This window comes from Acipenser ruthenus, chromosome 9, assembly GCF_902713425.1.
Source record: "Acipenser ruthenus chromosome 9, fAciRut3.2 maternal haplotype, whole genome shotgun sequence".
Lineage (NCBI taxonomy): Eukaryota > Metazoa > Chordata > Actinopteri > Acipenseriformes > Acipenseridae > Acipenser > Acipenser ruthenus.
In genome coordinates this window covers 32,549,330-32,565,896 of record NC_081197.1, presented here as the reverse complement: position 1 = coordinate 32,565,896, position 16,567 = coordinate 32,549,330, and the positions used below count along the sequence as shown (strand labels likewise).

Here is a 16,567-nt window from a genome sequence, read left to right as displayed (position 1 = left end):
AAATTCATTTTAAAATTAGCACACACACACACCAGTTATGTATTTGTTTATTTATTATTGTTATATACAGTGCCTATAAAAAGTCTACATCCCCTTTCAAAATTTTCATCTTTTGTTGTCTTATAGCCTGGAATTAAAATGCATTAATAGTTCTTTTTTTCATTTATCTACACATCCTACCCAACAACTTCCAAGTGAAAAAAATATTTTAGAAATGTGTAGAAAATTAATTAAAAATGAAACCTGAAATAGCTTGGTTGGATAAGTGTCCACCCCCCTTGTAATAGCAATGCTAAATCAGCTCAGGTGTAACCAATCGCCTTCAAAATCACACACCAAGTTAAGTGGACTCCACCTGTGTTAAATTGTAGTGATTCACATGATTTCAGGATAAATTCAGCAATTCCTGTAGGTTCCCTCTGCTGGGTAGTGCATTTCAAAGCAAAAACTCAACCATGAGCACCAAGACGCTTTCAAAAGAACTCCGGGACAAAGTTGTTGAAAGGCACAGATCAGGGGATGGGTATAAAAAAATATCAAAGGCCTTGAATATCCCTTGGACGATTATTAAGAAGTGGAAGGTATATGGCACCACCAAGACCCTGCCTAGATCAGGCCGTCCCTCCAAACTGGATGACCGAGCAAGAAGGAGACTGATCAGAGAGGCTACCAAGAGGCCATTGGCAACTTTGCAAGAGCTACAGGCTTTTATGGCCAAGACTGGTCAAAGTGTGCATGTGACAACAATATCCCAAGCACTCCACAAATCTGGCCTGTATGGTAGGGTGGCAAGAACGAAGCCATTACTCAAGAAAGCCCACCTTGAATCCTGTTTGAAGTATGCAAAAAAACACTCCGGAGATTCTGTAGCTATGTGGCAAAACATTTTGTGGTCTGACGAAATTAAATGGAACTTTTTGGCCTAAATGCAAAGCGTTACGTTTGGCACAAACCCAACACAGCGCATCACCCAAAGAACACCATTCCTACTGTGAAGCATGGTGGTGGCAGCATCATGTTATGGGGATGTTTCTCATCGGCAGGGACTGGGGCACTTGTCAGGATAGAAGGGAAAATCAATGGAGCAAAGTACAGAGAAGTCCTTGAGGAAAACCTGCTGCCCTCTGCAAGAAAGCTGAAACTGGGACGGAAGTTCACCTTTCAGCATGACAACGACCCAAAGCACACAGCCAAAGCTACACTGGAGTGGCTAAGGAACAAAAAGGTAAATGTCCTTGAGTGGCCCAGTCAGAGCCCTGACCTAAATCCAATCGGAAATTTGTGGCATGACTTGAAGATTGCTGTACATCAACGCTCCCCAAGGAACTTGTCAGAGCTTGAACAGTTTTGTAAAGAAGAATGGTCAAATATTGCCAAATCTAGGTGTGCAAAGTTGGTAGAGACCTATCCCAAAAGACTCACAGCTGTAATTGCTGCCAAAGGTGCTTCCACCAAGTATTAACTCAGGGGGGTGGAGATATATCCAATTATGATCTTTCAGTTTTGTATTTTAATATATAATTTTTTTCTCAATAAAAGTGTGGAGTATGGTGTGTAGATAAGTGGCAAAAATCCTCATTTAAATGCATGAAACTCTGAGGCACTGACACAACAAAATGTGAAAAAAAGTTCAAGGGGTGTAGACTTTCTATAGGCACTGTACATGAACTACACATTATATTATAAAATCACTGGTTAGATGTTTTTAATGTTCAACTAGGTTAGGCTTCACTGTTTTTATGGTGGTACCATTCCATAGTATTTTGAACAGGGTAGTACACTGCATGTGTTATACTGTACAGACAACAGACACTGTTCACCTGGTGTTTTGGCTTGTGTAATTGTTTTTCAGTATTATTATTATTATTTGTTTATTTAGCAGACTTACAGAGACTAGGTTGTGTGAACTATGCATCAGCTGCAGAGTCACTTACAACTACGTCTCATCCGAAAGACAGAGCACAAGGAGGTTAAGTGACTTGCGCAGGGTCACACAATGAGTCAGTGGCTGGGGTGGGATTTGTACCGGGGACCTCCTGGTTACAAGCCCCTTTTCTTTAACCACTGGACCACACAGCCTCCTGAATACAGCTGGTTAAAAAAAAGCTCTTGATAGCTCTTGACACAGCCTCAGTACATTTTGTTTTTTTCTACTACCTATGTCTACTGTTTGAGATATTCCAAATTATACAAAAGAAAAACAGTTATTTATTTTTTTTAATAAGTAAATCGTTAGGTTACTCACGAAACCCTGGTTCCCTGAAAGAGAAGACGACCACCAACAACATTATGTATAGGATATGCCTACCCATTGGGTAGGTATCGCTGAGCTCTCTATACCAGAGCTGCCGATAGGCCCCTTCCTGGGATGACGCAATCGGTCCCTCCCACCAAGGGATTAAAACCATCATCCCGAGGAAGCCATTTCTCTTTTTCCATCGAACCCGTGAGGGCGACCGATGCGACCTCGTGGTTGGTGGTCGTCTTCTTTTTCAGGGAACCAGGGTTACGTGAGTAACCTAACGTTCCCTTTCAATTCAAAGACAACCACCAACGACATTATGTATGGGATAATGTATACCAGAGCCATCGTGAGGGAGAAGGAACAGCAGCATATGAGGGATGCATCAGAAACGCATAACTCCAGGGTTAGCGGTGTGAGCTTACTCCCTCAGGGACCCTTGTGCCTAACGAAGGCATGGCAGGATCTACCACATTAAAGCGGTAGAACCTGGAGAAAGTATGCGGCGTAGCCCAGCTGGCCGCAGTAGAAATGTCGGACAGCGAGGCCCCTCTGAAGAGGGCCCAAGATGTAGCCAACCCTCTAGTGGAGTGTGCGGCTACCCACCCAGGTGGGGGCAAGCCAGCACCATTATACGCAGTCAAGACTGTGTCCACAATCCACGCTGCTTTGAGAGCGGCTGTCCTAGGGTCTGTATCCACGTAGCATCTCAATGCCCACACTGGGCAGAGGAAATTCAATCTCTCATCCTCCTCTGAATGGGGGTGCATGGAAGGACTCCAGTTCCACAGACTGATTAATGTGGAAGGCTGTGGTCACCTTGGGGAGGAAAACAGGGTTTGTACGCAGTGACACCCTGCTGCCATCGTCCCAAATATGCATACAGGAACTGTGCACCAACGGCGCCTGTAACTCACTGACTTGCTGTGACAGAAAGACAATGATTCTTGGTGGTAAATCTCCCTCCCGACCTGTGAGGGCGGTAAGTAACGGGAACAGAGTACCGTGGACTACTTGACCTGACACTTCGTTTCGAGGATTAAAAGGAAATCGGTCATTTAGAAATGGGGCGGAGCTTCGGTACATTAACTCATTGACCCGGAAGGGAAATGATGTGGCAGCCGCGGATTGGAGGAGCGGCTGCAATCGTTTACCAAGGGGTCATGAGTGACGGTATAAATAGGGGTCGACGTACTCTGTTCCTTCGTTTTGGTTAATGGAAAGTGACCCGGAAGCACCTGTGTTTTTGTGAATCAGTATCGTGAGTGTTTGTTTTGTTCTGTCTATTTGTTGCTTGTAATCACTAGACAGCTAACACGTTCTGGAGCTGTCGCCAGAGGCCAGCACAAACCTGGAACAGCACTGCACTCGTAAGAGCTGGCATAGAGTTGAGAACCATGTTCTCCTGGGTCACCAAGGGACCACTAGGAGAACTGTCGCTTTCTCTAACCGGACCTTCTCCAAGAAGGCCGGGAGCAACGGTACTGAGGGTATCTTCGATCCCTGTTGAACAGGGAGAGACAACCCTGAATAGCTGCTACTCTGTCGTCCGACAGGTATGTGCGCATCGTACTGGAGTCCACCTGGAGTCCCAAGTACGTTGTGCACTGCACCGGTCAAAGCCGACTCCTTGCATTGCTGATGGTGAGTCCCAGCCTCGCCAGATGCTGCGTCACCATTGCCGTGTGAGTCACTGCTTCCTCCCGCGACTGAGCACAGATTAGCCAGTCGTCTAGATAGTTTAGTACTTTGATCCCCTGCAATGCAAGGGGGCCAGGATAGCGTCTACGCACTTTGAAAACGTACGTGGGGCCAGGGAGTGGCCGAACAGCAGCACGGAGAACTCGTAACGCTTCCTTGAAGGCGAAGCGGAGATACATCCTGTGCACTAGACGAATGGGAACATTAAATACGCGTCCCGTAAGTCCACAGTGGTAAACCAGTCACCTTGTCGGACAGACTGGAGAATGTGACTATGAGTCAGCATTTCAAACCTCCTTTCTACGAGACGAGTGGCTCACTTGCACAGCAAGGCTGCCACTTCCTCTTTGAGTACCGAGACCTGAAGAGGGTCCGACATGAATTGTGAGAGTCTCCTCGGAGGAGAAGGTCCCAAACGGAACTGCAACGCGTAACCGTTGTGTACGATGGCGAGCACCTAGGTATCTGAGGTGCAAGCTTGCCAATGTTGCAAATGTTGTACGGTAAAGGGGGTCTGAGGCCGCAGGCCCTCAGGGCTTCAGCTGGGGCTGTTGAGGCTGGGGCTGAGCTCTCTGAGGCGTCTGCCTAGAGCGACGGCCCTGGAATTGCCTCCTGGAATGCTGTTGCGCGGATGAACTGCGGCTTGTGTTCCTGGCAGTCTATGGACGGGCTTGGTTTTCCATCGCCGCTGAGGCCTGTAGGCGGTGCCCTAGGTCACCCAGCGGGGCCGTGGGTACTGGGACCGTTCTTGTGATGGTCCTCGCATGAGGGGCTTGCCAATGGCTCGACCTACTTCGCGCCGGGGCACGGGGAGGGAGCAGAGTGGCCACCTGGCGCCGGTTGGTCCCATGAGGAGCGTACTTCCTGCAACTGTGGAAAGAGTTGCACCGCAGGAGCCGCTGCCTGTGTCCGGAATACAGACCGGCGGGGCTCTGTCGGTGTTGTCCAGGGGATCTGCAAGAAGCTTCCAGTGTGCCCCCTCAGTGCCGGCATACAGCTGAGGAAGGAGTCATCCCAGGAGGCCACTAACGATAGCGTGTACTCCTCCGCCATCAATGGCTGCGATTCAGGCTCAGCTTGGGCTCCCGTGGGAGGATCAGTGGCTGGGGCTGGTGCAGGTAGCAACGGGGTTGGGACCTGTATTGGTACCACAGGAACTTGCTGCCTAGACAGAAGCTCAAGGACCTGTGTTATCTACTCCTTCAAGTAAATAATGTCCCTTGCTTGTTTCGAACGCTTCACCCTTCTCGCCTGGGGGAAGGGGGAGCGGCTGCAAGGTCTAAGCGCAGGAGCCTGAGCGCAGGGAATCTCCTGCGAGGAGGTCTGCGAGAGCTGAAGGAGCGGGGGTGGGGCCCCGAGTGCTGGAGACTCAGCGTCTAACCCCATGGCCCTGTTGAGCCTACAGCAACGGATTTTGGGCTGAAGAGCCGCACATAGGTTGCAAAAATCCTCTCTGCCCATAGCTTCCTGGGCATGTTGGATTCCCAAGCACTGCACGCAGAGCGAGTACTTGTCCTGGAGTGGCAGGTTCACACTGCACGAGTGGAACCACTGGATGCTCGACATGGTGCTTGTTAATGTTGTGCGTGCACTGGAGCTATGCTCACCAAGTGCACCGAGCAGTATGTGTCCTAAGTGCAGCAAGCACTGGAGTGCTGTGCGCAATTTGCTCTGTGCGCACCGAGTGGCACGCACCGTGCGGACTGCCGGGACTAGCTCGCAGGAGCTGTAAGCACCGAGGGTACCGGGCACCAAGTGCCCAACACCGTGCACACCAAGTATTAAACACCGGGCGCACCGAGTGTACCAAGCGTCCTTACTTGCTACCATGTGCACCGAATGCAATAAGTACTGGGTGCAGAGGGTGCACTGAGCACTGTTTATACCAAGCACTGGGGCACTAAGTGTCGCGTGTCATGTGTGACAAGTGAGCTAAGCTCCGGGGGCACCGGGGCACTACGCACCTAGTCAGGTGCTCACTGTGTGCACTAAGCACAGGGGGGCACTGTGTGCCACGCTCACCGCTTGCACCAGTTACTGAAGCACCGAGGTACTATGCACCGAGCACCGCGTGCACCGGTTGTTCTGAGCACCGTGCATATCAGGCACTGATTGCACTGTGTATTGTGTGCACTATGTGCACCAAACACCGTGCGCACCGAGTACCGTGCGGCACCGCACGTTTGTGCACTAGTGCTGTAGCGGTGGGCACCGAACACTGTGTGCACCGTGCATGCCGAGCACCGTGCACACGAGTACCGAGAGCACTACGTGCACTGTGTACCGTGCAGCACCGTGCGTTCGTGCACTAGCGCTGTAGTACCAAAAATCCTCGCTGTAGTACCAAAAGTACCAAGGGCTATGCGTGCACCGAGGTACCAAAGCACGGGAGCAACTATGCAACGGTGCCTACCCTAACCGCGTGGTGACACACCTGGTCAGCGCGTAGCATACACCAGGGAGACACAATTGCCAAAGCCACGGTGGGCGAGTTAAAGGCAGACAGCAAAAATCATGGTAGAAACAGATGGGGGAGAACACACTTGTTTGTTTACAAGGCCCGACTCACTGAGGTGGGCGGGCCTACACAGCAGGCGAGGTCTACAGCGGGATGACATAACAGACCCGGTGGAGGAAAACACGGCTGGATGGCTGTAATAACAACCACGCTACAGCTAATCCACAGCACGATCTTGAAAAACAGGCCTGTGCAGTCTAATACAGAGACGGGGGACGCACAGCAGCAGCCAAACAACAAGGACCACTTCAACTGCCAGACGGCGGCTGGGGGAATCACTCGACAGCGGGGATGCGGCAAGGCCTAGCCCCGTGGAGGAATAGTATTGTTCCAAGAAAGAAAAAGACAATCAATCATGGGGTGACTGCACAGGCAGTCGCTCACACACACAACAGATAGTAAAAGACACAGCAATCTACAACGCAATCGAGGAGGCTACTGAAAGACAGATTCCAGGAAAGCGGCAAGCCGGCTTTCAGCACGAATGCAAGGGAAATGCAACACGGCTCTTTCTATCAATACACTTAGCTAGACACAGAGGTCTTACCGTCTTCAGAAGGAAAAAGAGAAATGGCTTCCTCCAGATGACGGTTTTAATCCCTCGGTGGGACCGAGTTCGTCATCCAAGGAACGGGCCTACCAGCAGCACTGAGCTCAGGGATACCCACCCAGTGGGCAGGCATATCCCATACATAATGTCGTTGGTGGTCGTCTTCGAATTGAAAGGGAAACGCCACTGTCATATTTGGAAATGTGCATTTCATATATATATATATATATATATATATATATATATATATATATATATATATATATATATATAATGCACATTTCCAAATATGACAGTGGCGTTTTCCCCATATAATTTATTTATTTTAATCTGTCACCTATTACACAATGGTAGGGGGGAAATAGTACGAACTTTTTTCTTTCAGCTACAGTAATTTAGATTTATGAACAATGCACGTTTTATGAGCATTGGCACTGTCGCGAGGGCAGCCAGCTTTGTTGTTTTAACTCACGTGATTGGAAGGGGGTGTAAGGCTCACATGACTGAAAATTTCCTGTAAAAAAACAGCGACACTCACAGACTTAAGTCAGTGGAGAGGAACAAAGCCCGTACTGCTACTAGCGACACGAACTTGATCTCAATTCAGATATAAGGGATATAATAACGTTTGCTACGTTGCTTATAACTGACGATCTTTGAAGAAAAATATATCCTGCACGGCTCCACAGTCACACTAGCGTGCCTGTCTTTCTCTGCCCGTCCTTCTGTTGTGTGTGTGGGTTAGGTAGCTCTCCTGGAAACATGGCTCTGCTGCACTCAAATAAACAACTTCTGTTTGCCGGGGTCGCACTTATTTCATTTATAGGTAAGAAGTTTGATATTTTTGGTTCGCTAGTAGTAGTTGACGCGATGTGATGCTTTTGGTTATGAAATATTTTATTTCCGTAAAAAGGTAAAAAATAATGAGTAATGTTATAAAACTTACCGAGGGGCCTACAGTTGGTGCAAACAAACAGACGTTTCAGTTAGTATAGAGATAAAAAACAGCGATTTGTTAAAGTATTTTAACGTTGTGTTTGTTTTATATCATGAGGGAGATGTTTCATATTGAATATTTCTAAAGGCAGGGTGTCGTTGGAATATCTTCCTTTTGGCATTTTTTTGTTTTGTTGTCGTCATAGTGACTAAAATATGTATGTGCAAACTCAATATTTTTAACTAAACGGAGTTCATGGTTACAATCGCCGTGTATGGTTAAGTTGTCAAAACAGCTTTTAAAATGCCGGCTAGTGTTTTTCTGTTTACGTTATTAATTAACGCTAATAACACTATTTTTACAGTAACAAACAATAAGTTAGGCTGTATTTGGGTTATTCTGAGTCACTTTCCTGTCATTTTAATGTGTGTGTGTGTGTGTGTGTGTGTGGTGTTTTTTTTTTCTTTCTTTTTCATGAAATATTGTTAAGCAAAACCACGTATACTGTTGATCTGGACGTTAAAATCGAGCACATCATTACGTGGGCCTTGGTGCCAGTTGATATGTGGTACAAATTTTTAACAATTCTCAAAACTGCACTGCTATGCGAATTTTGCTCCCTATTGTCTCCGTTCCTCACGTGACAGTGCTTAGTGATGAGCTAATGTTGGCCTTCTGTTTGTAAGTTGCCTTCTCAAAACGATTCATCATTTCACTGAAGAAGTTAAACTCTGCCTTTCAGAAAGTGCAGTTTACTAAAATGTGCTGTAAACGGCTTCTGTAGAAACGCTGACAACTTCTTCTTCTTCTTCTTCTTCTTCTTCTTCTTCTTCTTCTTCTTCTTCTCATTATTATTATAATAGCTGTATATTTACCCAACCGTTGTTACACCCTAGGCTGTCTGAAACGCAATACAAAGTTGACATTGTGTACGGCCTGTATGCATCTGTATGCATTCTTTTTGCATCACTGTGTGTTTTATATGTTTTGAATTGATTTTAAAGTCATAACGCAATATTAAAAAAACCAAACTCTAAAGCATTTTGATCTGTGCAGTTGTATCTTCTGTAAGGGGTACTAGCAAATTACAGAACATTGCGCCATAGGCTGAATGTTTTGTTAACTGTCTTAATGAACTTTGAGTCAAGATCTTAATGTGAATCTACCAAGGAAAAGGACTGAGGATTTACTGGGTTATGCAGGCCCCTTTTTAAAACCTCAACTAATCATCAAGTACATTTAAAAAGAACAAAACAATTGCTGAATCATGAGTTGGTTATTATCTTGATTTATATTTTGTCTTCAACTAACATTTTTGTATACTCTTATTGTCTTAAATGACTTGATTGAAAACACATGGAAGATCTTTACTGTTTTATGGTTCTGTCTTTTCTGATAACCAAAATGTTTAGTAAAAAATGATTCATAGGTGATAGTGCCTATTCTAGCGCCTGATGATACAGTAGATTTGGCTAAGATGACTGAATGTGACATGCTGGCAGTTTGTGCTCAGTTATGTATTCTCTGGAAATAAGTGAAGGGAGCCATTGCTAGTTTTCATGTGAGCTTTTATGTAAGTTACCGGTTTAAAATTGGCTACACAATGGAGTTCTGAAATATAATCAGAGTATGTTTACAGTGTAATTTGTATATAGGCAATTGCTGTGAAATATATATCTAGTAAATATTTTAGTAATCTTGTTTCCTGTTGTTTATGTACCACTTGCAATGCAGTCATAAGTAAATTATGGGTAGGAAATATTGGAATTCTGATTGCTGTGTCTGTTCCTGTCCTCAAGGGCAATCATGTTTGAATGCCAATTAATAACTTGTGTAGTTATGTAAGATATAACAAGTGTGCCACTGTTGCACAACAGAAAGTGATGTTTCAATTGTTATTAAAGTGGCATTTTTGTTAATATACAGTGAAAGTATTTTTTTTTTTTTTTTTTTTTTTCTTCTCCCCTATGTGACATTTAATCCTGGAGAAAGCCAGGTCCACTACAGTACTTTCTGTCAAAAATAAAAATTAAAAAAAAATGTTAGCACATTGATTAATTAAGCAAATGCACTTCAGACGGGAACATTTGTAGAATAAATAAGATGATTAGGGCTGTTGTATTTTTTAATATGAAAATAGAAACCGTCTGAACCTTCATAGAGAGAGAACGTATCCAATTCACAGAAATGGTATCTGATACATGTTTGTTTTGTTTATTTTTAGGAATCACTTGATAGTGTAGCAATAAGGGCAATTCTCAGATCAGGTGCTGTAGGCAGGGTTGGCTATATATAGATTTTTTTTTTAATTATGTTTTTTTTTTTGTAGTACTGTAGTTGTAGCTCACAGTACCTCCAAACTGTAAATTTAAATTTGGTTTGTGAATAGTTACATACCAAACTAAATTACTCAATCTTAAATGAATACATAAATAAAGCAAATTATTTGTCATTGTGGCATCCTCTAAATGTGAACAATATGTGAACTACAAGAATTTAGTGATGGAGTACACCAGAGAAAAATCCCCCTCACTCATCCTAGTCATTCTTTTACTTTTTTTTCTTTGATTTTCCTCTTTTTGTGTCAGTCCAAACACACATCAGGGTTCTCGCAAGGAATTCTGTACAGCCGGGCGGCAGAACATTATAGCCAGGAGCACTAATGGAAAAATAAACTCTCCTTACCTTAAATATATACGACAAAGAATTTGAATAATGTGTTGTCTTTCGTTGACCTACTGTTTATCTGGTTGTGCTTTTATGTTCAACATTTTCATTTCTGTTTTTTATTATGGTAAATGACCGCTTATTTAGGCACTCAACTTTTTAGCTTAATTATTGAGCTTATTGCTTCATTTAAATTTGTTTTCTTTATGTTTTCAGGGCATTTTAAGGCACGTCTATTGCTGTTATACATTTTTTGAATGCAACTGTTCATTTTAACCATTTTTTATAAGACAGTACTTGCACGTTTGGTCACCATCATAACTGTTGCATGAAACAGGAGTGTAATACCAGCACCTCTGCATTTAAGCATTTGTATGTCGGCTGACATCCCATCATGACTTTATTCTTAAAGGCGTAGAGTCTCTATATATGAACCCCCAATATCTCTTACAAGCACCTGGGTACATATTGTTACGATATCACAACAAAAGGAATACGCTTTTTTTTTCTTCTTTTGGTGCATATGTATAGCTGTTATGTACTATATATCACCTTACAGTACAATAATACAACAAAATGGACTGAATGATAATACCCCAAAAATAATCTTAATATTTTAATAAAGTAGCCGAATAGCAAATATAGTATTAGGAGATGGATTGCGCTGATCATCGGCTTATTTTGACCCCCTGCATTCATTGTCACTATTTTTGCTTTGAAAATAATTGGTTATTTTTTAGCAATCTTTTTTTAATGTTTTAGCCTCTCAAAGTAGTTAACACAGAAAACCCTCCCCTTCAACTCTGATTGGTTAAATGTTGTGTTTTAGATGTAACACAGCTGTCATGTGGTTCCAAGATTTTTTTTTTTTTTCACGCAGCAACGGTCTGCTAGAAGCGCAATCAGTCCTTATTGTTAGACAAAGTAGCATCTGCAAGACGGGCGGATCAGGTTTTTCCAGCCAGGCTGCACTTTGCTGGGTGGCCCGCCCGGCTGAAAAGGCCTGGGGAGAACCCTGCATGCAGTTGTTACTTAGGGCTACTTTGCTTTTTGTAGTGTGTTCAATTGTTAAAGTTCCCGATCGCACCACTAAATAAACCTGGTTTCAGCGGGTCTTAACACAGTACTCAGTTGTCTATTTGGGACCCCACTGCACCGTCATCAGAATCGCTTCTGCGAATATGTTAATGATGGGGCAGGCACTCTATAACGGGACCAGACTTGTCTTCAGAATACCATTTTTTTGCTCCATTTATGCGCCACAGAATTGGGGGCAAGCGCTGTTCACGCTTGCACTCACATTTGCTCTGTGATCAGAATACAGCCCTAACGGTTTTAGTTTATAGACCGTAAGAGTTTAAGATGTTTGTGTTTAAAGGTTTTTAAAACATTTTTTCTTTCATGTCTTTCATCTCGTTTCCTTGAGAAACTATATAAAATAGGTAGTAAATGAAAAGATGATTTTAATCAATGATTTTAAAAAAATAAATAAATAAAAAAGTTATTTAAATCGACTTGATTTAAATCAGCCAACCCTGGCTGTAGGTAGTATCCTGCTTGAATATACTGTAGATTTTGTAGGCCGTTTGTTTGATAGCATTCACTCCAACAAGAGCAATGCCTCATAAATCATACGTTATTTTATGGAAGGCGTACTGTAAACTTGGTTTTATATTTTGCAAGGAGCAGATTATGGTGGACGTTTGATAAACTCTGTGATATAACAGTAATACATTTTTGTCTTCTGTATGCAAGACTCACAGGTAAAACATTGAAGAAATATAGCTGCAGATTAAAGTTTTTGTTTTCTTAGGGCTGACATGCAGTGTACTTGGGTAACACCAAACCGAATTAACATTTGCTTCATACTGCTGATAGAAAAGTGATATTTTCTGTACTGTGCAGTAAGACAGCCAATAAGCCTAATCTCTGTTTTTAGATGCATTTTGTAGAATGAGAGAACCAAAACTTTAACCTTAACAGTACCTCTCGTGTGTTTCTAAAATAACACTTTAATGATATCAACTGTCTAAGTGCTGTTGATAAATCTTGCTGGACAGTGACATGATGCTCAAGGTACAGTAAGTATCTGATGTCCTGATCATTTCATAGTAAAGTGTGTGAATTCCTTTTTTCTTTATTTCTTTTAACATCAGTTACAGTATTAGGATCCTTTTCTCTAGAACAAAATTAATTCTCACCATTTCCATTAACTGGTAGTTACCCGTCAGACGGTTTCAAAAGCTAGTTGACCGGTGGAATGGTAAATGTTGCTTTTTTTTTAACTAATTTTGTCTCCATACAGACACACTAATAGTGCTGGTTGTTTTGACGTGTATTAATATACTTTTATAGCGGGGGCGAAATTTGCAGTGACACCGGCAGAGACTGAAGCCACCTGTCAGTTTGATTGTCACAGAACTTTTGCTGCCAGGCAGCTAGAAACATTGACGTCAATAAGAATGAGTGTGCCTCAAGTGCCCCTCTAAACTACTCCCTTTAAAGGCACAGGCAGTCAAGTGGGTGATTTGGCAGTTGCTTGTTAACAGTCCACGCCCCCTCCTGGAGGTGAGGATTTGTTTTAGTTTTCATTCATGATAATTCTGATTTTGTCTGTGCCTCGTGTGTTCGTTTTTAAATGAAACTTTTCAGTTTCGCTAAGAACTATTGTGTAAAATAATTGAATTTGAAATTATAAAGCGAAATACGAGTGTTAATATTTGACAACTTTTTAAAACAAATTGTTATAAACTATGTTCTTTCACTACTAAGTAAGGAATAAGGTATTTGGGTTTTTTTTTCACGTAGGCCTATTCTCCATAACTACTTGTGTGTGTTGCTTTCAGAATGGACAGTTGTCACACGAATGATGTTTTGAGTGTGACTGGTAAAAAATTTAGTGACCAGTCACTGTGACAGGCAGCAGTTCTTCCTAGTGAAAACACTGCTTCTGATAAACTCACCACAGCTGTCACTTCCCTGTCCGATCAGCCTATTGTTGCAAAACATTTCTCTGAAATTTCCTGAATCGTTTAACTCCATGCTGTCATCAACACTATCAATTTTAATAACTTATCCAAGTTTTACACGTCGTGCATGTCAGCCACAGAAATGTGAACATGCTGACATCTAAAAAATATCAACAAGTTGCTTTTAGTAGAGTTCAGGATAAGACACAGATGGATTTATTTAGAATTGTTTACAGTACCAGGGAATCCACCCTGATATAATCACAGATAGGTGGACGGTGCAATGCAGGGTGATTCCCTTGTTCTGTGTACAGCAATGCCCTATTCTGCTATTGCACCATAATGTTCATGATCGCTCTTAACTGCATTCAGACTGTGCTTTTCCAAGACAGGCAATCCCTTGTTTAGCTAGTGAATGGCGCACTGTAGCTAATCTAATTGTACTAAATTTCGTTGGCAAACTTTTTAAAGTAGACTATAGCCTCTGCTAAACAAACATAATACACAACTGCAAACAAATTAGCCTTCGGTTATTATCATCAATTTACTGTATTCTGCCACAAAACTTTCTCCCCCAACCCACTTACAGTGTTGTGAGTAACTGGACCCCACGTGGTTTCCTATGTAGAGCATGCAAAAATGAATATACTTTTTAATAAATTGTTGGATTCTAAAATAAATAGTGTTTGGGTATCTCTAAACTGAGAAATACCGGCACCTTGGATAAAGTGAAATTATTAGGCTGCACCTTTTAAATTTGATTCGGTGCCTGGATGTACTGTATGTACTGTATACTTTGCCATTTTACTGAACTATAATATATATTGGATAAGCATTATCAAACCGGTGCATAACAAATTCTACAGGGCACATCATGTTTACAAGGAGAAGTCTTTCAAGTGGATAAGTATCTCTTCACTTTAAGTTTGAGTTTAACTGAATCGGTCAGTCGGCTTGGCGCTGCCTGCTCTTGCTACAGTGTGCGTGGACTCTCTACAGGTATGATGTCTGTTTATGCAAACTGCATCACATCAACAAGATTGGGAATCCCAAATGTTATGAGGCTTACACAAATCTAAAAATGCTTACCAATTTGTTTTTATAGAGCGATGAAGAGACCCTGAGGCTCAGGATGAATAAGAAAAACTGAACTGAATTTAATTTTTTAAGGTGCACGTAATGCATACAGTTATTTTTTATGACGTTGTTCATTTTAAAACCAGTTGTGAAGCTTTTTCGAGCATGCTGAAAGTAAAATACAAACTTGTTTGTTGCCTTTTAGTGTATTTGTACATGTTTTTTTTTTTTGTATTAACAGTATTTCGTGCATTGAGTCTTGCAATGAATATTCGTATTTTGCTCCTTTTTCCAGCGTTCTTATTTATCAATGTACACGTTATAAAAACAAATTAGTCACTTTTGCTTAGATTTTGTGATAAAACTGGTACTTGTATTGATTTTATTGTTAATCTTTAAACAGTTTGAAGCATGTGAGTGTGTTGTGGGCCAACAGTATGAACTCAATTGTCATATTAACACAGTATTTCATGCGGTTGTTTTGCAATGAAGATTCGTTCCTAAATAATTTTTCGTCAATTGTCCATGCTTACCAATGTACACGTTTTGAGGATGAACAGTAAATATAATGTGTTTAATAAAAATTATACTTATTGCTTTTATTAATTTTAAAACAATGGTGTGGTGTTTTTTTATTGTTTTTGATTGTGCTACAAGCCTACCTTTTAATAAACACTTGTGTTACGATATTTACAGGGCTGTGAATTCTACTGTTTTTATTATTATTATAATACAAACTATTATTACCCACTGACACAACCTTCAATGACGTTGCTGGAATGTTGTAATTTACTTATGTCGTTTCTATAAGGTTTTGTGCAGGCAGCTTTTTCATGATTGCATCTGATTTGCAGATGTTGGTGATCTTACATAATAAACGCAGAGTCTCCAATAGGTGCCGGGGCTACTGGCAAATATTGTAAATAAACGCTGGGGCGTTTTTTTAAAAGTTTTACGGTATGCTGGTTATTGGCATAAAACCCAGTTGAACTTTTGACTTGGCGATTTTAAAGAGCTACATGACTGCTTCGTCACACTGAAAACTTAGTCATGTTCTTGAGGTTACAGCAGTCAAGTAATTGGAAAGTCCAGCTGGATAAGTAGTGTACTTGAAATCATAAGAAGTATGCTAGGGAAAGCAAACTACTTGCCTTTTTTCTTTTGTATTCCTAAAGTACTTTAACATATTGGTGCTAGGAATATATCACCAACCCATTGGTTGGGTTAGAGTTGAAAGATTTGATAGGAATGAATACGTATCTAGGAACTTTACAGATTACGGTAAACCAGTGTATTGCGTAATTAAACTAATGTTAAAGCTTCCTCTTAAAAAACAGAACTGAAAGAAGTAGTTAAACTGTGAAAATTGCCTCCTTTTACTGGAAGCATTCCTTAGTTCGCTTGTAGTGGTTGTTCCAGTTCTTAAATGCAAGACTGTAAATCACAGGACGACTGAAGTTGTTGACAATAATAATAGTGCGCTTGCCCTTAGTGTAGTGGAATAGCTTGCCCTGACTCATTTTTATTAAGGTTTTAGCAAAGCTAGAAAAGTGCATATAATTAAATACATGAGTCCAATCTTTGTAAATTGGGAGGGGCCCACAGAGTATATACTGTATTGCACCCAAAGCTTGCTATTTCAATTATAAAAATAATATTCACATACTGTAAGCTGCTTATTCTATCAGTCTTTATAAGTGAGTTCACTTTGCTGGTGGAACAGGCTTGTCCTGGAGTTTTCTAAGCTTCAAAACAAACGCAGTTCACAGAATTATCATGAGGGTTCAGGGTCCCCCAGCCCAAAGATTGTGACATCACAGTACTGAGGGAAATGCTTGGCCCCAAGACAGGAACAAGAGTTTATTGAAGAGTGAGGACCAGGTTCAGATAAATAAAACACAATTTT

At 41.9% G+C, this 16,567-nt stretch overlaps 1 protein-coding gene across 1 annotated transcript in view; it reads left to right on the top strand.

Moving 5' to 3' along the window:
• Window positions 1-7,514: 7,514 nt before the first annotated feature.
• Window positions 7,515-16,567, top strand: part of LOC117405960 (lysosome-associated membrane glycoprotein 1-like) — a 25,164-nt gene continuing 16,111 nt past the window's right edge. The window contains exon 1 of the mRNA XM_034009535.3: window positions 7,515-7,837. Coding sequence (XP_033865426.1) covers window positions 7,774-7,837 — 64 coding nt within the window. The 5' untranslated portion in view covers window positions 7,515-7,773. The remainder of the gene's footprint in view (window positions 7,838-16,567) is intronic.